The sequence below is a fragment of the Aptenodytes patagonicus genome, chromosome 1, assembly GCF_965638725.1.
Source record: "Aptenodytes patagonicus chromosome 1, bAptPat1.pri.cur, whole genome shotgun sequence".
NCBI classification, from domain to species: domain Eukaryota; kingdom Metazoa; phylum Chordata; class Aves; order Sphenisciformes; family Spheniscidae; genus Aptenodytes; species Aptenodytes patagonicus.
This window is the reverse complement of record NC_134949.1, coordinates 14,845,307-14,868,513: the sequence shown is the minus strand read 5'-3', so window position 1 is coordinate 14,868,513 and position 23,207 is coordinate 14,845,307. Positions and strand designations below refer to the sequence as shown.

At 38.3% G+C, this 23,207-nt stretch overlaps 1 protein-coding gene across 3 annotated transcripts in view; it reads left to right on the top strand.

The window, feature by feature from the left end:
• ATXN7L1 (ataxin 7 like 1) overlaps positions 1–23,207 on the top strand; it is a 120,746-nt gene that overhangs the window by 82,889 nt on the left and 14,650 nt on the right. For all 3 annotated transcript variants that reach the window (XM_076328557.1, XM_076328550.1, XM_076328560.1), the window contains 5 exons: positions 2,074–2,296; positions 12,018–12,301; positions 17,295–17,377; positions 18,236–18,492; positions 20,828–21,020. In XM_076328557.1, coding sequence (XP_076184672.1) covers positions 2,074–2,296; positions 12,018–12,301; positions 17,295–17,377; positions 18,236–18,492; positions 20,828–21,020 — 1,040 coding nt within the window. The remainder of the gene's footprint in view (positions 1–2,073; positions 2,297–12,017; positions 12,302–17,294; positions 17,378–18,235; positions 18,493–20,827; positions 21,021–23,207) is intronic.

Below are 23,207 nucleotides of genomic sequence, written 5' to 3'. Positions count from 1 at the left end.
AGTCGTTGCCACAAATGTGAGGTGAAATGAATGTAAATTAATTGCATCCTGCAAAGGACTTTTAAAGGCAGAGACTGCACACTGAGGTGTGTGGCGGGGTGAAAACTGGCAAATGACAGTTGGCATTTGGGGTGTGAGGGGAGCTACTTTTTGTATTTAAAAAAAATTAAGACTGTTGTGTTCTTCGGTTGCAGGAGAATCTGGAGGGAATTTCAGCATTTGTAATTAAAGCTGTGAATATGAAGTTACGGAAGTGCTTGATCTTTAATAGAAAATGCCTTTATTTAGTCACTGGAGATATAATAGAAACAGTTTGGAATATTCTTTTTTTTTAAGCATTTATCTTTGTGCTTGAGGTATTTGCCTATTGCAAACTAATCATGGATGAATCCTTCTGCTACTGGCAAGTTTTTACTTGTGAGGATGCCAGACAAATTGTCATGTTTTGATTCTCTGTGGGAAAATTTTTCTTAGTTATCCTTGAAATATCAAGCTAGCTAGCACAGGGTTGATGATGTAAATACAAAACCTTCCCTTGCAGCGGCAGGTTGCTGTTGCTTCCTTAACCTGCTCTTGGCTGAGGGAGCAATGCCGTGCAAGCTCAAAGAGTAGCATCCACTTGGATTCTTCAAGTTAAGTGCTGAAGGCTTTAGGCAAGGAAAAATTGCCGCATGTTGAAGGAGAAACTCCAGCTTGTCCAAAGTTCTCTGTCTATAATTACATTACACTTGCTGCGTTTGATTACTGTGTCAGTAGCAGGAGTACCTGGCTGATCCCCACTGTGGAGGCCCTCGGTGCCGGGGTGCCGGCAAGCCAGGGTCAGCTGCTGCTGAGCACAGCCCTGCTGACTGGAAAATTCCTCTTCCCCCAGCCCGCCTGTGCCACCCGCCACCTGTGGCTGGGGAGCACTGGGGCTAGCTCGCTGCGGGGTGAAGGGGTTGGGGAAAGGGTGTTCCCGCAAATGGGGGGACAGGACTGTTAACGATTTATAGCACCTCTCAGCAAAAAACAGCTCCTGTCTGTTGTAATATTTTGTAGTTGTGCTTAAGCTCACAGCACCAAGCCCATTGTTTGCAGCACACTGTGACCAGCCAGCTGGCCAAGCACTAGCACTTCTCCCCTGGAGGAGTATATAATTTGTAAAGAATGGCCAAATACCTTCTTAAAACAATCTTTTTATTTAGCAATATCAGGGATAGGACATTTAGATTTTAAAAAAATACTAATAATAACCAAACCCAAACAATTTTGCTGAAGTCTGTCTGTCCTGAAGCCTATTCTCCTGTTGTGGGGTCTGCAAGGCCTTGCTTTTTGCAGTACTTAAGAGGTCTCTCGTGTGAGCGTGAACAGCGCTTACACAAGGGCCTGACCTCTGGATCCAATGTTTGTAACTGATACATAAACTTCCTGCTTTTTTGCACTTGCCATTTGCTCTCTGTGGAAAAAAATGAGCTTTTACCTTGATTGGTGCTTGGAGATAACCTCCAAACTATGAACCAGGCAAAGCCTGCCTCTCTGGAAGGGCTGGGAGCAGTAGACCTTTTGCTACTTCTCAGTCTTCCGGTTGTTTTCCTCATAGCTTCCCATTAAACTTGAAACAAATAGTCATAAAGTAAACTGCTCAATAACCGGGTCACGTGAATTGTTCATAAACCATTATAGAAGCAATCTCATGTCTGTCACAGAGTATTTCACTGAGTCATCTGAGCTGTTGTTACATACTCTCCTCTTTCTTCTTTATGTGAAAGAGCTGGGACACCTAGTGCACCTCACACAGAGATGCTGGTGGTTGCTTATTGCTTAAAAAATGGTTTGAGATTTCTTGGTGAAACTTTCTGGGAGATTATTAGCATTTATTTTACTATTTTTTACATTTTTTCCAAGCACTTCACAGAGTTGATTTTGTTTAGTTATCATTTGGCTTGATTACATTCACAACAGTAATGAACTGGTGTTCTTTGGAGTGATGAAATCATTGTGACTAGCATAGAGAAGAACAATTTCCTCTTCCCTGACTTCTTTTTTTCTTTTAGCCTATGAAATGCTGTAAAGCTTATTATTTTTCCATTACAGAACGAAGACACGGTTCAATGTGTAAACCTTCCCCTTCTCCAGCTTCTCCAGCCTGCAATTCCAGGACATCCCTAGTACAGATGAAACCGAAATCCTGTATCAGCGGCCATAACCCTGTCAGCAGCAACTCAAAGCCATTCAAAACGCCCAAAGACAATCTACTTACCTCCAGTAGCAAACAGCACACAGTCTTTCCTTCAAAAGTACCACGGGATAAACCATGGTAAGTACCAAAATAATAGTTAGTGAAGATGTTGGTGTTAAAAAAAATAGTAAGTATCTTTATGTTCTAGTATCTCCCAGTCCTGTTTAGTATCTTTATCAATGATCTGGACGAGGGGATCGAGTGCACCCTCAGTAAGTTTGCAGACGACACCAAGTTGGGTGGGAGTGTTGATCTGCTCGAGGGCAGGAAGGCTCTGCAGAGGGACCTGGACAGGCTGGATCGATGGGCCCAGGCCAACTGTATGAGATTCAACAAGGCCAAGTGCCGGGTCCTGCACTTCGGCCACAACGACCCCATGCAGCGCTACAGGCTTGGGGAAGAGTGGCTGGAAAGCTGCTTGTCGGAAAAGGACCTGGGGGTGCTGGTTGACAGCCGGCTGAATATGAGCCGGCAGTGTGCCCAGGCGGCCAAGAAGGCCAATGGCATCCTGGCCTGTATCAGAAATAGTGTGGCCAGCAAGAGTAGGGAAGTGATCGTGCCCCTGTACTCGGCACTGGTGAGGCCGCACCTGGAATGCTGTGTTCAGTTTTGGGCCCCTCACTACAAGAAGGACGTCGAGGTGCTGGAGCGTGTCCAGAGAAGGGCAACGAGGCTGGTGAAGGGTCTGGAGAACAAGTCTTATGAGGAGAGACTGAGGGAACTGGGACTGTTTAGCCTGGAGAAAAGGAGGCTGAGGGGAGACCTCATCGCTCTCTACAACTCCCTGAAAGGAGGTTGTAGCGAGGTGGGTGTCGGTCTCTTCTCCCAAGTAACAAGCAATAAGACGAGAGGAAATGGCCTCAAGTTGTGCCAGGGGAGGTTTAGATTGGATGCGAGGAACAATTTCTTCACTGAAAGGGTTGTCAAGCATTGGAACAGGCTGCCCAGGGGGGTGGTTGAGTCACCATCCCTGGAGGTATTTAAAAGACGTGTAGGTGTGGTGCTTAGGGACATGGTTTAGTGGTGGACTACGCAGCGTTAGGTTAGGTTTATGGTTGGACTCGATGATCTTAGAGGTCTTTTCCAACCTAAACGATTCTATGATTCTGTGTATACTTCACAATCATTAAAAAAAAAAAAAAAATAGTATACTCATCTAAGTTTACAGTTTAAGCCTCTACATTTCCTAAGGGAGGAAACTGGGATGTTCTTAAATTTAAAAAATATATATATATAGGAAGAGGAAAAAGGACTGGGTTACTTTTCTGATGTTCCATCAAATGTCTGCTTTTCTAAGATGCATATAGCAAGTGAGATATTGACCCAGTTTGCTGTCTTTAAGGTCCATCTTCCATTACAGTATCAGCCCTTAAAACTGATGCTTTTAAACAGTAGGATAATTTTTGCAGAGTTCTTAATATTGGCTTAACTGATGTTTATGAAAACTTACTGGTTATAGTCATTTACCTTCAACAGCAGCTGCTGTTGGAGCTCATTCTGTATTTTGATAATGTTTGATGCCTTATAAGAAGACAGAAGAAAATTCTGGCTGCAAAAATCACTATTTTGGGGGACTCTTACATCATGTACTGTGATATATATACACGCATATAGGCTTTGAGACTGCCGGCCCCATCCTCCCGTGACTGTGATGATAGCAGCCGAGTTGCAAAAATGTAAAAGAGAACAGAACTGAGTCACTATTTTATCCCATAAGAAACTGTTTTGTCTTTAGCTATCTACAGAAAAGATGCTTTGTGATTAGGTCACTAGGTTGGTGACTCAAGAGGTGTGGGTTCAGTTCCTGGTTCTGCACAGGCTACTGTTACGAGTCAGTCTGCTCGGCCTCAGTTCTGTGTCTGTGAACTTGAGATAGTAGGACTTCCTTTTTCTTAAGTTCTATCTACTTACTCTGTAAAGATCCTTCCCTTCTGTATGGAATATCTAGCATAAGAAGGTCATGATTTTAGGTAGGGTTTCTGGACACAACTGCCTTAAAGCAGTAAATAATCCAATGCAAACCATTCACCCATGAGACAAAGCATAAACTCAAATTATGTTAAAGTAATAGCTTGTGTTTTCTGCCTGCAATGTGCACTAGTTGGTGTGATTTCAAAGAGAGCAGCTTCTGCCTAGCTGTAGAATTTACCTTGCACTGGAACAAACTTGATCAAAATCTAACCTTCGTATAAATCTGAACCCACCATCTCTATAAGCACGATGAGCATTCTGGACAACTATGGTATATAATTCTGAAAATAGAAAATCTGGACATTTAGATTACACACACACACAGATGAGATAGAGGCTATTCTAGTTAAAGTGTAAGTGCCTCGTTTACTGTTTAAAAAAAAATATTCTTGACTGAATAGTGACCTTTTCTTCTAAATGTTGGAGAGGAATTTTATACAAGAGGGGTTTTTTTAAGTCTAATTAAAAGAAAATCAGAAAGGACTTTAGAGTATTAACACTACTGACTATAAAACTGTTTCTCGTCCTAGTGTTACAGACAGCAACTTACATGTCCACATTTCAGCATATTAACTGAATCTATAAACAATATTTTCCGTTCTGGCAACAGATGGCATTCTGTCAGTCAGTAAAAGCTGAAAGGGAACAAAATAACTGAGCATTTCCACCAATCCCTTTTCCCTTTAGTGGGAACATCCCAAACATTTACTGATGATTAACAAGGTAGATTTAGCCATTTAAAACTGTTGTACTGCTCTGTTAATACTTTGGCAATGAATATTATACAACAATATACATATTGTTGTATATATATATATTACAATATATTATATAATAATATACAACAATAGTTGTACCTGTGAATTACCCAATTCTTGCAGCTCTGCTGGGAGATAATACTGTGGATTTGTTTACCAGTGGGGAAAAATGAGGCCTATAGTAGTTAAAGATATTGTAATCATCACATAACAAACCACAAACAGTCTGAAGTGGAGATCAATGAAACTGTCTTTCAAAACTTAGTGTTAAGTGCCTTGGATTACATGACTTGTTAAAGAATAAAATCAGTCTGATAATCATCACAGGCTATAGAGTCCTGACAGCTGTTACAGAAGAAAGTGTTTTTTCCTATTCCATTAGTGGATTATAATTTTTATTTAGAATTCTAGAAAATATTCAGCAGGTCTGATTTTCTTAAAGGAGAAATTGTTCATAAAATTTTTTCTTTTTTAAGATAAGACTATATCTTCTATTCAGCTGTCTGTACAAGCCATAGAATTTCACCCACTTATCTTTTAGAAAGAAATACTCAATTGACACAAATACATTTGTCTCAAAAATGCAAATAGGATTCATCATGTATCCAAGCGTGTTGTGGCTTATCATCCTCAGAAGCTTCCAGTTATTCAGTGCTTTTGTCTGTTACGTTGCAGTCTCGTACCACAAATACTTACAAATACAAATAGGTTCTTCCAGACAGTTGCCAAATTAGCTTAATTCGGGAATTGTATCACTTGTAATGATTGCTTTCCAGACCTGGAATAACCTTTGTTGCGCTTCCCTGATTCTTTGATCCAGCATCTCTTTTAAATTTCAGCTGTTACAATTAGTAGTAGTATTTCGGCAATGGCCTCTGCAACAGCATGGCCCAGTAGATCTGTCTGTTGTCATGCCTGCCTGCATGTAGACGCAACTCTTCCGTTGTTTAATTCATTATAGTTTTGGTTGAGTCATCATCTTAAACATTGACCGAGTAGCTCTTTCTCTTCTTCACATCCTGTGTTGTTCTAAGATGCGCTGCAGAGGTTCAGGTTGCTCCTTCACTAATACTTTAAAAAGCATGATCAGAATGATCAGATGAGAGAGATCTGGAATTGTTTCATTTTTGTAGCCGCTGTTTTAATACTTCCCTTCTTGTAGTTGGAATAAGAAGGATTACTGCGAATACATCATCCAGAAATATCTGTCAGCTCTGATTTTTTTTTTCCCTGTATCTCTAACATTGTTGCTATTAATATAGCAGTGCTCAGAGACTGGAGCAGTGCTGGAGCACCACCGCGCTGTGCACAAGATAAATGTAAACCATCGTTTTCTGAAGCTTGCAGTCGAGGTGGTAAGAGGTATAGAAAAAGGGTAGAAAATAGAGAGAAAAAGGCAAAGAGTAAGATGATTGGTAGTAATAACAATAATAATGAATAAGCAATCATAATTAATAAGAATACCCCGAATACTTACCCTTTATAAAAGGCATTCCTGTGGCCAGGAACTCTCTCCCTCACTGCTGACCTGCCCAAAGGATGCCGCTTCACTTGCTGTGCCCCAGCGCAGCTTCTGAGCGCTGCCCTGGAGGATTTTGGTGCTGTGATGCCACAAGATGTTCTTTTCTACCCATCCGTGATCCTGAGGCAGCGTAAAATTGGGGTAAAGTGTTAAAGTAAGCTAGCCCTGAAATACCAGCTGAAGCAAGTCTCCTTGATCTCCCTCCACGAGGATTAGCTATTGCCTGCCAGGAGTTCTGAAAATGAAGAAAATGAGATGGAAATTACGTGATTTTCATCAACACGTAGAGAACTGACAGTCTTTCTGTAAACAGAAACAGGATCACAAAGGTATTCCTATGGGTAATCATTTAAAATGTATAGTGTCACTTTTCAAAGGAGTTTTTTAATCATCTCTTAGTCTTTATTTCTTTGTGTTAGGAAAATTATTCATACTGAGGTTGAGAAAGTGAAGCTAGTCAGGATTTAAGGATATTCCTAATGCATCATGGACTTGGAAACAAAATTCAGCAGAGTTAACTTGGACCACATATTCTAACCACTAAATCACAAATACTTTGTTACATTGTAGAGGCGATCCCAGCAATGTAGAATAGAACGTTTGATGTTTTTAAATGTTTGTGAATTTCTTTTTTCTGTGAATTTGAAAAGAGTTGAATGAGTGGCTGAGATTTTACAATAAATATAGTTATGAATGACCAAAAAAAAAAAAAACCAGCAAAATTACATAACAGCAAGGAAAAATAAAATTGCCACAAGATACTTAAGAAGGAAATTCACTCTTGTTTTGGGAGTTTGTCGCAGGTTCTGCTGAAGGAGTAGTTAGAATAGAATAGAACAGAATAATTTCAGCTGGAAGGGACCTACGATGATCATCTAGCCCAACTGCCTGACCAAGAACATGAGAAAACAGAAGGAAATCAGTTATCTTATCTGAAAAAGAGAGCTTTTGAAGCCTGTCAAGATCGAGCACTTTATGTAGCCCTCAGATAGTTTTTGTAGCCTTTTTCTTGTTCCCTTCTAATTCATCAACACTGGTATTGAACCACTGCTCAGCAACACTGGAAGCCATATTCCACTTATCAGTATAACCAGGGACATGTGAAAACTAAATTTGCTCCTGAATCTTATTTGCCATATCCCTTTTTTAAAATAAGCACAACAATACAATAAAAGCTTATAGTGCTTATCCACTGTGACCACTAAATATTTTTGTCACTATTTTCCAGTATGTTGTTTCCCTGTATTTCACTGCAGACTGAATAGCTTATTTCATGTGTAACTTTACATTTGCTTGTATTAAAATACCTTTTGGAATTAATGAACTTTACCAAACACTCCATGCTGCTTTTTATAACTGCCTTTGTCTCTTAATTATTTAGTTTCCCTCAATCCTGATTCCATCAGCAAATGTTATCACTAGTAATCTTATGTTTATTTCTAAAGACCAGTGAAGTTTTCAGTCATGTCAGACTTGGTAATGATGGCTAAAAAGTCCCCCTAGCAAGTGCCCTTATTGAATCATAAATCTCTGAAAAGCTAGTTTTTAATTTTATGTTGTTTAACATTTGCTTTTAAACTGTTCTTATTTGTGTTTTATAATGCCTTTCAAAAGTCGGAACATTTTCAGTTATCTTTGTCAGCTTAACGGGTAACCTCATCAAAAAGTGAAACTAGATCTCTTTGTCAAGATCTGATTTTCAGCAAAACCATGTGAACTAATTGTTTATCAGTTTATTAGTTTTACCATTATTTCTTCCAAGACACTCTGGTTTGGGTTTTCAGTGTGGTTGCAACAGCAGCACTTAGCTAGCTCCTCTAAGTTGCCAAATATTCCAAGATTCAATTAGAAATTAATATGCTGAGAGCCAATATCTCTCCAACTCTTTTGGAACTCATAGCCACGTTATCCAGATCTGCTTATGTAAAAAACAAAAAAAACCCCACAAAAACAAAAAAAACCCCATGATTTTTCAGCTGGCACTTTACACTTACTGAGGGAATCAAAAACCATTTTTATCTGATTGGAGAGCATTATTATGCTTCCTTCTTAGTATAGAAGAAATACTGAACACTTCTGTCATTTTTGCATCGTTAATGACTATTTTACTTTCCTTTAGGTAGATACTGCTATTATTATTTTCTTTCATAAAAAAAAAGTAAACTTGCCTTTACTGAATACAGATTTTTCTCACCTATCTTTGGCAATCATCTGTACTGCCATTTTTCTCGTTCTTACTGATTGTTGTGTGCCCTTCCTTGGTTTTTATGTTTGTTGCATGTTGTTTTTCTAATTGTCCCTTTCAGCAGTTGTCTTTAATAAATCTAAACAGGCTCTTCATTCAAAAATTCTTTTTCAAATATAGTATTTAAGATTAAGGACCTTATTTTTTATTTTTCTAACAAACTTTTTAAAGAAATCCTCAATTTTCACTCAAAAAAAATCAGTTTGGGAAAAGAACTCTCTTTGACCATCAAATATAAATATAAGCATTTGTTATTTATCTTTTTAGTCCTTAGTAGTTGACCATGGTCACTGGTCCTGTGCAGCTTCCAATTTGCAGTTTGGTTATCAATTCATCTTTGTCTGTTATGCTAAGATGAAACTAGAGTTCCTTAATGTTGAATGCAGTACCCATTTACGTTTAAAAAAATAAAAGAGAAATTATCATCTGTAGCTTGTAAAATCTCAAATAATTTACTGTAGACTGCCAGGGGTCCTATAGAATATGTGTCTTCAAATACTGGAGTATTTTTCTTTTTTCTTCTACATTACAATGAAATGCATAATGAAGGTTGACTTTTTGATCTGTAACAAAACTAAGCGAAAATGTTCCCTCCCCTGGGCTTTGTTCATTATCACAGTGATCCATCCGTATGTGCCCTAGGGTTTGAGGTTCTGAGCACTGCAAAACAGAGAAACTTTTTTCATATTAACCATATTTTACTACTAGACCAGATAATACACTTGACCCCTTCACTGTGTATCAGTACTTTGAATTAAGATAGATCTTAGAAACTGGGCATGAAGATTTGTTCATATGTCTTTACATAGTTTTTATATAGTAAAACTACATGATCTAGAGTAAAAAAATTCTCCTGTTTTCAGAAAATGTAATTGCCATCTGTTTAAAAGCAAAAAAAATTAAATCCTACCCTGAGATGTTATAATTTGTCTGTCATTTAACTTCATAAATTCAGGGCAGTTTAAAAAAGTAGAGGATCAAATCCTCTCTTTCATAGCTCCATGTTTGCATTGTCATTGAAATACTTAATGCAATTCTGGTTTTGTGAGTAATTTTAATTTTTTTGCTTAGTTACTGGCCAGTGCTCTACATTTTACTGCAGTCGGATCTGTATTCTGACTAGATGACTGCTGTATTTATGGTACCACAGGATATGGAAGTTTCATATAATTTAATTCCAGCTCCAGAATATGTCTTGGTGTCTAAATCTTCTTTTTAGTTTTATATACGTATTGTTTATATCAAGGTTCGTACATTTTTCTGTGTTAAAATACCCTTAGAACGAAGATTAACAACTTTTGAGTATGGGAGAGTCCGCTCCAGCCACACGTGCTGCACCTTCTGCTTATCAGCTGTGGAGAAAGAGAGGTTTTGTAGTAGCCCAGGAAGGTCAAGACTTGAGTTATTTTGGACCCGATTTCTGATGTTTCTGAAGGATGTCCCATGGAGAATGCCATCTCAGTGTCATCTTTTTCTGCTTTTAGAAACTCCACACATGTTAACCGTTCCTTCTGTAGAAAGAACACAGCGAAGGTGCCATTTTTCAGACACAAAAGACTGAAATTATGTGAGACTTGTGAATGGGGGGAAGCCCCAAAGAGTACAGTGATGTACAGACAGGAAAATGTTGCCTGTCTTGGGACACTGACAACAGTGTGGTGGTCTCTGGCAAGAAACTGCTTACTTGAACTGCAACGTGCCAGCATACTTCAGAACACATACTGATTTAACAGCAGTTGCGTGTTTAACAAACGTCACATGAGTAATGCACTTGTAGAAGCTCTGCACTGCCATGCAAAATTACTGCAGTGATGTGCAAGAAGCAGATTGTTCTTTGAGTACAGTTTGCTAAGGAGTAATTTCGCACACTTTATAAATATGTTTCATTTTACCTTTAAGTGTGTACATCAAGTTAAACCTTTAAGATAATAATAGATTAAAGAATCACTGAGTTTTAAGAATTTTTTCTGTGTGGGACAGCCTCCTCAACTGTCACCTTTATGCTGGGGATTAAAACTACAGAGGTTAGCTTAGTTCTGTGCAATTCAGAAACGAACAGATAGGAATACTGTTAAGGAGACTCTTATGCTTCTAGATGAGGAATTTGTTTTACCTTTTAAACATCACAATTGCATTTGTATTTAAGAAAACTTGTGTTTCTTTTGTTTGCTCAGGGTGGAATGATAGTCTGAAAATTGTCGGTTTTGCATGATCCGTGTGTGAATTTGCTTACAAGGCAGATAGTCAACTATTTGGCAAAAGCAACTCTTCAGGCAGTGTATGGGAAGAACTGAATAAGTGAGATGTTTTCATTTGCGGCCTCCAATGAAACCTGGGCTTAAAACTCTGAGAATTTAGGTTTTTAAATTAATAATTTTTTCTCTGGGTTTGTTTCACTGAGGAGTAATTTATATATTATATATTAATTGGTAGTGAGAAGACATCCAGTTTTGGAGTTGTTGGGTAGGTAAAAAGCAGCTATCGTTGTTGGATATTTCCTCATGCAGATAGGAGCCGGAAATGTTTAAAATAATGTTGGAATTGAAAATCACTTGTCTCAGTCTTTTTTGCTGCCAAATTGAGAAGGTGATATTTGTTAGTGTCGCAAATATGCTGTGGTGGTAGTTAAGTTAGGAGAAGTTAGTTATTACAAACTTTATTCTGAAAAGGGCCAACTAAGCTAATAATTGTTTTGGGAATTTTTATTTTTAAGTTCATAAGATTTTATTAAAAATACAGTTTAGTAATGCTCAATTCATCAAGGATTTTAATACTTTTAAAGGGAACGCTGTTAAGATTTCTATGCTTAAAATCTCTTTTCTCCTTGCTTCCAGAACTCGTATGTCATTCAGACACATCTGAGCAAATGAATTATTTTTGTGTTTGTTTAAAAATATTAATATTGTTAGCAAACTACTTTGTTATGGTGAGTTTAGTACAGCATACACATATCTGATATGTGCTTGTGTTAAAGGCATGAGACCATATATGTAAGGGGGTATGTTTTGCTTAGTACCAAAGACTTATTTTGTTTATGAATAGGAGGGGATTGGATCTTAAACAAAAAAAAAAAATACAAAGGTTCATTTTCATAATTCTCTACATTGCCAGGCTTTACAAATGCCTGGTTTTGTAAACATTTGATTGAACAAAAATAGTTAATAACGGTACTACTCATTTTAGTCTTGTCTGAAGATACTGTGTCACTTGCATCGAAATTTTTATATCTGTGGAAGGGGATTAAGTAACTGTAAGTCTTTGGTACAGAAAATACAACTTGAAGATTTTTCTTTGGTTTTGCAGCGTTCCTGTTCCAGTAGTCAGTCTAGAGAAAATTCCTAACCTAGTGAAGGCAGATGGTGCCAATGTTAAAATGAATTCTGCAACCACTACCACCATCACCTCCTCCTCGGCCTCTTCATCCACCATACCTGCTCCAACTTTGGTTAAATCTGGTTTGACATCGAAGTCAGTGCCACCATCACCAGAAAAGATTCTGAACGGCAAAGGAATTATAGCTCCATCAATAGACAAGAAACACCAAAATGGCACTAAAAGCAGTAACAAGCCTTACAAAAGACTTTCAGGTAAGTGATGTTGTAGTTCATCTTTTGAGGGTAGTCTGTCTCTTCATTAATATTTCTATAGCTCAGAAATAATGTACTAATAAGATGCTGTAGCCTGGTTTTGGTTTGATTTTTTTACTGTAAGATGCCAGTTTGCATATATGAAAAAGAAAGCTTTCACACTAGCATGTGCAAAATATTTTCAGAGTACATATTCTATTTAGCTTCAAATTAGAGTGTTTAATGCGTTTCTCAACTGGTCAACAGGCCAAATATAAATTTTCAAGGAAGTAAATTCATTAAAACAGAAAGGCAGAAGGCTTCCTCAAGCCATTATGTAGTTTGGGTCTGTTTACAACAAAAGAAAATGTGCCTTGGTTGAGTGACTTTAGTATAGTCATGATCAAGTTGAACAGTTGAGGTTTAAGACATTGGATTATCCACCAAGTCATGATTTTTTAAAGAATCTTCTTTCTTGGTTTTAAATACTAGAAAATCCGAAGAAGAGATGGGAAATGCTGGGGAAGTCTTAAAAGTCCTAATTCCCCTCCACCCTTCTCCCCCTGTGATTCACACATGAGTGAAGACATTTATAGCATGGAGATTTTGATCTTTCTCAGGAAGGCAGGACCGTGGGGTTGAGGGAGCAACCTTAAATGTAGAAATGCCCTGGATGGCCTTAGGCAGGGCAGTATTGAGGATGCAGGTCCTCATGCAAATCTGCCACCGAATCACAGAACGCCCCATTGTGGGGAGGGCAGAGGCTCCGTTAGAAAGGTTGCCATCCATTGGAAGGAAGAATTATTTTCCGTGGAGTTCCTCGGAGGTGAGCCATGCCAGCTGCTGGGCAGCGAGCAGAGAATTTGCCCCTTAAAGCTTGAAAACATATTTTTGTTCAGAATGAAAGGAAACAAAGTGTTTTGAGGGTTTGGTTTTTTTGGTTTTTTTGTTTGGGGTTTTTTTTGTGGGTTTTTTTTTTAACAAAAGTAACTGACTCGAGTTTACGGCTTCAGAAGCTGTGCAGGGTCTATTCATCAGCTGGCACTGATGAAATCACTTTGTGATTTGGGCAGGAATGTCTTGTGTGTACTGAAAGGCTAATTTTGCTAATGGCAGCATGATCTGCATTAGATCGTCAGTTTGGCAGAAAGTTAGTGCACATGATTTCTAAATGTGCACTAGTTATGAACCAAGTATAAATTGTACAAGATAAATGCTTTCGTTTCCAGTTAATGAGTGTGCCCTATTTTTTGACTGAATATCAGGTTTATTCTTCTCATTTTCTCAAATTTGGCAGTTAGCCTATGGTACTGCTACCTTGGCTTGATTCCAGACCAGTGCGAGGTGTTTGCTAGGGCTGTGTGTGGTATGGAACAACGCCATTGCCTTAAAGGATTCAGTACACTGATTGCTTTCATAACTAGTTAAAGGTGGCATATAAGAAAACAGAACTGTTGTTCATGATAGCGTTCCACAAAGTGAAAAAATATTAAGAGAAAGTAGCTGATTAGGCTTTTAAACCTTTCATTTCACTTGCTAAGATCCGATTTGTTATTCTAATAAAAACTATATATTTTGCAGTTAATCTAAAATAGTTTTCTTTTAACCTATTATTTCCTTTAATGGTTTAGATGCTTAATTTAGCTAATCAGTTCTGAATTCCTGCTTGGGCAATTGAAACTGATACTTTCTGCGATACTTGTTTTTCTCATGTCACCACATACCACCGCAGGGCTGTAGGTGATACTTGTACCTTTTTTGTACAAGTGCTTGCTGAAATGTGTTCATAAAGGAGAATCATTTCTGTAGGGCCTTCCTTCAACTTGCTTGCTTTTTCTGTGGAGATGACTCTACCATTATTCTGTCTCTAAGCTGTCGCTCGCAGTGTCTTCTAGGCTAGGGAAAGTTTCACTGGTGGAAATTTCCAAATAGGCTGGAACTCTGCACAGGACTGTTTGAGCACTCCGATAGGCATTAGTTTACTTTTATATGGTTAACAAATCCACAGGATTAATACTTTTTTTTAAAGCTCCTCTGTTATTATCAGATTTAGAATCCGTTCAGTCTTGCTTCTGATGCCTCACGTATTGGTGCAGCAACACAATAATTTAGCAATGATGCAAACAGGAGAAGTCCTGAGAGCACTGTAGATGAATTGCCTGTAGATTGTGTGTCACTATGATGGACTCCTCTCCATTGTTATACAGAACTGTGCAAAGGCTGAGAAAAATATCTTGGAAGGTCAATGAGATGATTATTTTAGATATCCCATAGATTTCATTTCATTTCACATTAAAAGAATGAGACGGTGGCTAGGGGATTTAGGTTTCCCTCAGTGCGCTGCTGTGGAACTGTGCAGCTGTTAATTTTTGAAGCTCCTTAATAGGTCTGACTGGTTTACATCTGTTTTCTTTCCTTTTTAGCAACCTCCGCTCTCTCTCATACCATTTCCCTGACTGTGGCTGAAGTTTGGTTTTTTTCTTTGCTGAGAGCTGGTGGTTGTTTGGGCGATGAATGAACCTGCCCCCTTTTCAGGAGCACTGTTGTTGGTGAGAGAGAGGAAACAGGTCGTGGAATCACAAAAGACACTGTAGCTGCCCACCATAAGTGGATCTGTGTTCCCTAGTAGCAAACTGAAAAAAAAGGAAAAAAATCTTTTTCCTAAATCTTCCTTAGTTCTTGTTCTCTTTGGGGTGAAGTTAAAGAATGCAGATGCCCAGTTTACACCAAGAATATTTGTTATGTTGCAAACAGGAGTTTGAGACAATTCAGTTTTGACCCTTCCTCTTCTTTTGGTGAGGTTATAATGAATGCTTTTCACTCCGTTCACCGAACGTGAAGAAGTGGAATCCATTCTGGAGAAACAGCTTTCTCAAGCTGTGCCCGTGCACAGGAGTCTAGGGTTCTCACGCTACACATTTCCTAATACAGAGGTAGTCAGAAGCTGCATTTTGTTATTGAGAAGATGCTAATCTTCATTTAATGTGTTGCCCAAACCAGGCACGTCTGTAGCTGGCAATTAGATTTTCATGATTCTCTGGAACAGTCACGCACGCTTCAGCCAGGAGAAGTGGTTTCCTGTTTGTTTAGTATTTTCTGTTTCTCAGGGAAAGCATGTTATTTTGTTGTTCAGTAGATGGCAGAGGCTTCCACTTTTTCTGACTATAACTCATTCTGTTGATTTTACCTCTATGTGGTTTCCTAAAAACTGGCTTTGCTATAGCCAGTCCTGCAAGTCTCTCTTGGTTGGGACACTCTTATTGACAAGTAGCAATCTGGATTCTCCTGAAGGGAGCACTTTTGATTTTTGAAGCGTGTTTCCCTGTTGGTCCAAAACAGTCCTCGCCTGGTGACTTTCAGAGCGCATTCCACAGCCTTATGATGACCCTCAGGATTTTTCATTTGAAGGCATATTTATAAGTCCATATAATCTATTTAGCTTGTTTTTTAATTTGTGTTGAAGGTTTTTAGGCCGGTGAGTCAGGAAACTGTGATAGGAATATCATACACTCAAAAAACAAGAGTAGTTAACTCCTTTAGTTCATGAACATGCACTTTCATCCATTAACTAGAAAAAAATGTTTATTATATTTAGTCATACACAGCTACTTTTCTGTTTCTGTTGTGCTGTAAAGGCCACAGAAACTACAACTCCTTGTGACAGATTTCAGTCCCTATGTAGATTTCACCAAAAAAACAGTGCCAACTGTTTTTTCCAAGCTCACTTTTTGGTGTGTCTCTCCTAGTAGGTCGATAACGTAACCATTTAATGTTTGCTTTACCATTTTTAAGTCCATATAGCAGAATACATAAAACTGCTAATTTAGTAATTGTGATATCTGGACGACAGTTGTCTTCTAATGTAGGCTACTTGGCTTCACGTTTCTTCTTCCAGCTATGTTCTACTTGCTGTGATGCTGTCTTAACATTGTGACATAGCTGTGAATTGCCGTCTTCCATCTTAGCTCCGATTTGTTTATAAAGAATTTTTAGATCCTCAGATTAAATGTTGTATTTGAGTACAGGATGTTTATTATATCTGAATGTAACACCACTGTATAGTTAAAATAGGCTTTGGTAAATAGTTTATATTCCACTATCAAACAAAAGCAAACCAGTCTGCCAATTAAAACGTACAATGTCAAGGTGTATAAAGATAATGGTAGATTTTTTTGGTGGCATAAATTAAAAAGTGTATGGCCATAGTATTGTTACAGCTCTGTAGTGCAAGCCCTAAAATTATATTAACATAACCTGAAGGTGGTGATGTTATCTGTGGTATATAAATACTAAAATATTAATGAAAATGAAATATGCAAATACAGCATATTAAATATTAATGCACTTTTAATGTTAATCATGAGTAGAACTCATGTAAATGCCTTTTTTTTTCATAATGTCCGCAAACTTTAAACTCCATGCCTCCCTTCACTTAGGGAAATAAGGACTAACATACACGTTATTTTTACACAGATCTCAGGGACAGATTTAGATAAATTTTGTTTTTAAAATGCCACTAGTAATCTTGCATTAACTTTTGAGATACCATGGGTTGTTTTTCAGAGTTTCCAAGTGTGTCAAGGAAATGTTGTTCAAAGCACTTGGATATTTAGTCTGTATGTGTCTTAGCCAAACTCAGAAGCTAGATTTGCAAGTGCTGTATTTCGCGGCCTCGGAGGCAGCCAGTGTTAGAGAGGGACTTGAACTTGCGGTTATTTAGCTTGGTCCTGTGTTTGGGCCACTCTATTGAGCACAGCTCTGTAAGCAGACTTATTTCTATGAAGTCTGTGGTTGAAATCCTGCTCTAAATAGTTTGAAACATGTAAGGACGAAAAATGCACAACTGAGTGATGCACATCACACTATTATGGGGTGCTAGGGTTGGGAACAGTGGTTCAGGTTGAGCCTGGTTGAATTAAGTACTATCAAGCAAAAATTATAGCTACTCTGGTTAAAATTTCTGTAATAATCTTTTTTTTTTCCTCCTTTTTCTCCCCACCCCCACATCAAACAGAAAGAGAATTTGACCCAAATAAACACTGTGGAGTACTGGATCCTGAAACAAAGAAACCTTGCACAAGATCGCTCACCTGCAAGGTATTTTTCTTAGAAGATAAAATATCAGATGCTTTGTTATAGTTTAAATCCTACCACAGTAGTTTGAGAGGTCATACCTGCTCCTGTCTTACAGACAATGGGTATGGTATTCAGACGCTGTCTTCAGGTAATTCTTTTGAGTAATTCTGTTTCTTTGAATCAGAGCATCTGCATTATTCCACTGATACGTCTAAAAAGATTTTTTTTTCCTTGTCATTCTGTTATGCTAAAAGCATTAACGTTTCTTGTAGAAGCACAAGTGTTATTTTAAATGCTCCTTTTTTGGTTCATGTGTGCAACAATGTTGAAGTATAGTCAATTTTTAGTAAAAAATTAACATGATTTTTGTATAATAAATTACTTGGAGGCTGCCCTTGTGATAGTAATAAGTCTCATGTCAAAAAGCAGCAGCAATGTAAGACGTTTATAATGAACGTTTGTATGTGTATGTGCTGCTTGTCAGTAGAGATGATCGGTTAAATTGGCTTTAAAGTGTATGCACATTTTTCAATCCAAGAAAATCAATTTTTCATTGTAAGTTAAGAGCTACAATGACGTTACTTCTTAATATTTTAAAATTATTGGAATTATATTTTCTGTTTTGGAAAAGGTAAGTCAATAGACTCTATTATATGAAAATTGTTGCAAAAAGTAATTTTAGCCTTGATGTTGGCATTTCTTAAGAATGACTTCATAAATTATCAAAGATAATGTGGAATAACAGCTTTATTTCCATAACTGTGGCTAAAGTTGTTTGAAGTAGATTTTATCTTTTAGAGTTGTGGTATATCGGAAGTATAGAGGACTCATAAACAATGTCATGCACACACAAATGCTTTTTAACCACCCTATTTTTAGACTCATTCACTTAATCATCGACGAGCAGTTCCAGGCCGTAAAAAACAGTTTGACATCCTTCTAGCTGAACACAAAGCTCGATCCAGGGAAAAAGAAGTTGCAAAAGACAAAGAGCATCCACCATCTGCAAGGGAAAGCTATCAGAGCCAGCCCACACCAGCACAAGACTCTCTGTCAGGATCTTCAGTGAACTCTGGGCAAGAATCTAAAGTAACATCTCCTGCAAAATCTAGGCCACCAAATTCTGTACTTCCAAGGTAAACAATTCTCCAGTGCGGAATGTTGCATTCTGAAGGTGCTGTAAGAAATGTCGTCGTCTTTCATACAACTTGTTTTGTAAGCATTTGGTATTTCTTTAGGCTATTGCGTGATAAAACATACTAATATAAGAGTTTCTCTTCGCAGTAGAAGATAGACTACGTTTATAGTAACCTAAATCTGTCCATGGTAGCCTGTGATCTGATTGGGAATGGGATGAGGAGTTGTGTCCACCCTCTGATTGGAATCTCAGACTAACTGCATTTTTTTGCTAAAATGGTCAGTAATAATTAGGAAAGTTTTACATTCGAGTCATTCTGACACTTTTAGGAATACAAGTCTATTTACATGAATCAGGGTAGGTACCAGTGGTGAAATTTTGTACATGTATGTAGAATTTTTCTCTGCAAATACTTCACCAATTACATTAATGGAATGCCTTGTAAAAAAAAGGTGTAATTTATTGTAAATGATGGTGTAAGCAGCTAGTTCTTAAAACTATTGCTTTGAAACTGTCCATAGCAGTTTCTGTCCATCTTTCCTCATTTTGAAGATGTTTCTTGTAAAGGACAGAAACAGTCTTCAGGCAGACAATGCAAACTTCTAAAGACATCCCTTTAGAAAAACTAGTATGATGTATTGGATCTACTGAATTCTACTTATCCTCTGGTAAATTTCCCATATGTTTCGTTTCATTGGCTGGGGGATTTTTTGGTACTAGTTTTGGCTGGAGTAGATGGAGCTAAACTAGTTGGATTTGTTCATATTTATTTTGTTTCATATGTCTTTTCTTTGCAGAAGCCTCGGTCAGGATTAAGTGCCCATTTGGGGGCTTTTGTACTAAGATAGTCCCTATTTCAAGGAGATATTTGTTGTATTTGCTGTCTCAAGTCTTAGAGAGACAGCCGTTTCCAATGTTTTCTGTGTGTTCATCAAGCCGTAATGAAATTTTATTCATACAATGGCAGAGGTGCACCTTACAGGGTTTGAGTGAAAGGACAATGAAAGAATACCTGTGAATAAATAAAGTGGTGAGAAGTCTGCATAACTCTTGTAAAAGGAGTGACCTTACACAGTCCTTATGTAGAGAGGAGCACAGAGGGACAGGCAGGCATTGGTTTTAGTAGGTGTTACAGCCAAAGAAACAAAACTGGAATGCGATTCAGTGAGAGTCTGCTGAAGAAATTGCAAAGGTGTAGTGGTAGATGAGGAGGATTTTAGCAGTCATATGTTGTGTTTGTACAATCTATGCTTCTGTTTCTGCTGCAGTGCCTCTGTTCTGTCGTCCTGTTTGTTTTTGCAAGTAGCCATGCCAGAGGAAAGCCTTGCAACCGCTTTGCTGGGAGCCAGCAAGCCTGCAGCTCTGCTGCTGGAAGAGGTTATGTGAGTGCTCCCTGCTCTGCTGAGGCAAAGCTTGCTGGTTTCACTGAAGGTGACTTGGCTTGACCTGGTGGACTTTTCCTGAAGGCTGACTTTTCCTGAGCACTCGCACAATCTATCCCTTGCAACAGCAACTGCAGCAGTTACTTCTAGCTGATAGACATTGTTGAGCAATCCCTGCTCGGTTCAGAAGAGGGCACCTGTCCACAGTCTTAGTGACTGCTGTGTCCTGATAACATAAATTCATGAGATCGAAGATCATCATCTTCAGATTTTGCGCAGTGTGGACATCTCCTCCAACCTCAGAGGTCCATATACATACTTGGTTGTACAGACTGTAATTGAGAATCCTTTTCACCTCTACTTCTAATCTGATTTGTTTCCAAGCTACTTTTGAAAGGCAAGGCACCATCGTACCCTGTGGTGCACAGGCATTCCCACTTTGTTTTACTGGATTTTAGACAAAGGTAAAGAAAACCTACACGCTGTAAGAGGTCCTCCCAGTTACTTCACTTACTAATCTAGCTGTAGAGGGTGTCAGCTAAATGCTCTTGTTATATTTAGTACACTAATTTCAGTAGTATTTTGGTATGAAATAAAATTTCATAACTGGACCCTTGGGATCAATCAAGTAGCAGAGTAATGGTGCTATGTAAGAAGATTATACATGTCTGATTTTTGTTTGCATTTTTTATATACTTTGCCTCTCAAGATCTTAAACTCAACCTCGTGGCAAATTTAGAATCTCAGGCAATACAAAGGTGCTTCTGCTAACATTAACTTGATGTTAACTCATGATGTATTTCTGACAAGACCAAATGTCAGCTATTCTGTATCTTACTGTCCTTCTTTGTATGATCATTTCTGGTATAATTTACTTTGACGCTTGACTCCAGCAGGTAGGTTTGCAGAGCCTTTGAACACTGATGATTTAAATATATATTCTCCTTCTAGACCGTCATCTGCAAATAGCATAAACAGCAACAGCTCTTCAAACCACAGTGGGTATGTACCAGAACTGCCACTGCCTTCCATGGGAGGAGATTTAACGAGCAGATTGTCCAGTGATGAAGGAGAAGCGGATGGAGCTGAAGAATCTGAGAAGTTAGACTGTCATTTTTCTGGACACCATCCCAGACCTCTTGGGGTATGTGTCTGTCGCTGGCATGCCTTGCCGTTATTCTTATGTAATTAGAGAGGGGAGAAAAAAAGAAGTAATTTAGTAAAAATGTAAGGAATGAGGACCTTACATTCTGAAAATTGTATTCTAAAGAGAACAAATACATTTGACAGAAAACGGTATGGATGGGATAAGGTAGGAGGAGAAGACTGGTCAATGCATGTGACAAACGTTGCTGGGTTGCAGGACAGGATGAGCAGCAGAAAATCGGAAGTTCTAATTTTAGATTTTCCTCTCAGTAGACTGCAACTTGGGTGTAATTCTGCTAAACTGAGAAAAGTTGCATTGTTCTAAATGTGATATGAACAGGTAATCTCTTTGTTGTCGTAGTTCTTACGAAACTGGTTATAGTTCTGAAAATCATACGGCAGCAAAGGGTTATTACAGTGCTTCATTGATTTTTGTAGTCTGGTTTGAAGCAGTAATTAAATACAGTTTATGTGAGTGTATGTGGACTTAGAAGCTATCGTTTCATTCATCTAAAAATGGAAAGTCTAGAGCACGGCGTAGCCCATCTGCTCTGGTGGTGGCTTATGTATGTGCTTCTCTGGCAGCTGTTTTTGTCTTTCTCCCATGTTAGCGAGAAACTTCATTGTAAGTAGTAAGAGCTGCCTTGTGGCATCCTCTCTGCAGTGTGAATTTGTTTACACTGTACAAACCAAGAAGCAATGGGAGAACTCTTGAACTTCTAAGCAGTTGCTTCTCATCAAAATTGAGCCAAGGAATAAAATTAATGAAGACTTCACTTAGGTGTTTTCCATATGTTACGCAGAATGAAATGAACACTGTGGTAACTGTAGCATTGTCTATATTCCCTAGAGCAAAGGAGAACTTGGTACTGTCAGACACTAAGAAAAAGTATGAGCTGAATATAAAATGACAGTCAGGTGAAATTCTGTATTCGGTTCTTACACAGAAATAAGAATCATTATAGTCCATATAATACTATGGTATGAAGTAACCTCCTGCTTCCTTGGTACTCTCGTATTGTACTTCATTTTTGCTGGCTGCTTCTTTATCAATTAAAAAACTAAAGGCTCATTGTGTGTGTGTCCACACAATTTAAAAAATAATCTAAGTGCAGCCAGTTCTCGTACAGGCATCATCAGTGAGGCATGGCTGTCAATAGCCATTTTGTTTTAGGATCCTAGTTCTGTTTCAAGGCAAATCCCACTGACTCATCTGTTCTTTGAAATCTTAGCATCTCTCAACTGAAGCAGTTACTGATAGTGCAACTGTTCTTAGTCGATATCAATGTGAAGTCAGAAAAGATGGTGTAAATCCCCTTCAGCACAGTTTATGCTAACTTGCTAAATTTCATATTGAAGTGGACCGTTTTCCTTACGTAGTCCCTCTCCCAGCTAGGTGGTAGTAGTTGACAGGGAAAAGGCAGTAGCTTCTTAAACTACCTCTTAGTGGTAACTGATCTGTGTCACTGGGAGGTGAGGCTAGTTTATCAGCTTAGGTGGTGGTTTTAATTAATGTGTTTAACCTTGTCGTGAAACAGACTTAAGATAAACAGTTACAGTCACCACTCGCTGTCCGTTAAGCTGAAAAGTACTTTAAATGGCTGCTTTTCTACTGCATCAGTAGCTTCTGCTCTCAGCCAGAATTTGTGTGACTTGGTCCCTGCATGATGGAGAGTTGTCTTGTTTTCTGAAGATGATTTATAACGGGTTTCTCTCCCACGAGTAGGTGTTGCGGCAATTCTCTACGTAATGTGAGATCAGTAAGACTGGACTGAAGAAAGGGTAGATTCCTGATCATGCCATTTCAGTGTAGTAGGACTTTTCAGGAAGTTCTCCAGAGGAAGCGGTGCAAATACTCCTGAGCTCTGCAGAATTCTCAAAATATTTACTACTCCTCTAGATGATTTTCATACACTGTGAAGAGTGTATCCGATGCTCTGTTGTAGCGCAGGTGCCATGGACGATAATTTATTTTTTTACTGAAATGTCACTGGTTTGTTTGTTTATTAAATAGATACTAAAGATGCACCCGTTGCACCTTTTTCCTCTTCAGTTATATTTTTATTCCTGTTACACAATTACGAGATTTAATGTGCACAGAACGGTGTAACTGTCATTCTGAGGCAGTAAGAATATTATTAGCCAGAATTGCTTCCTTAACAGTACCTCAGTATTTATATTCTTT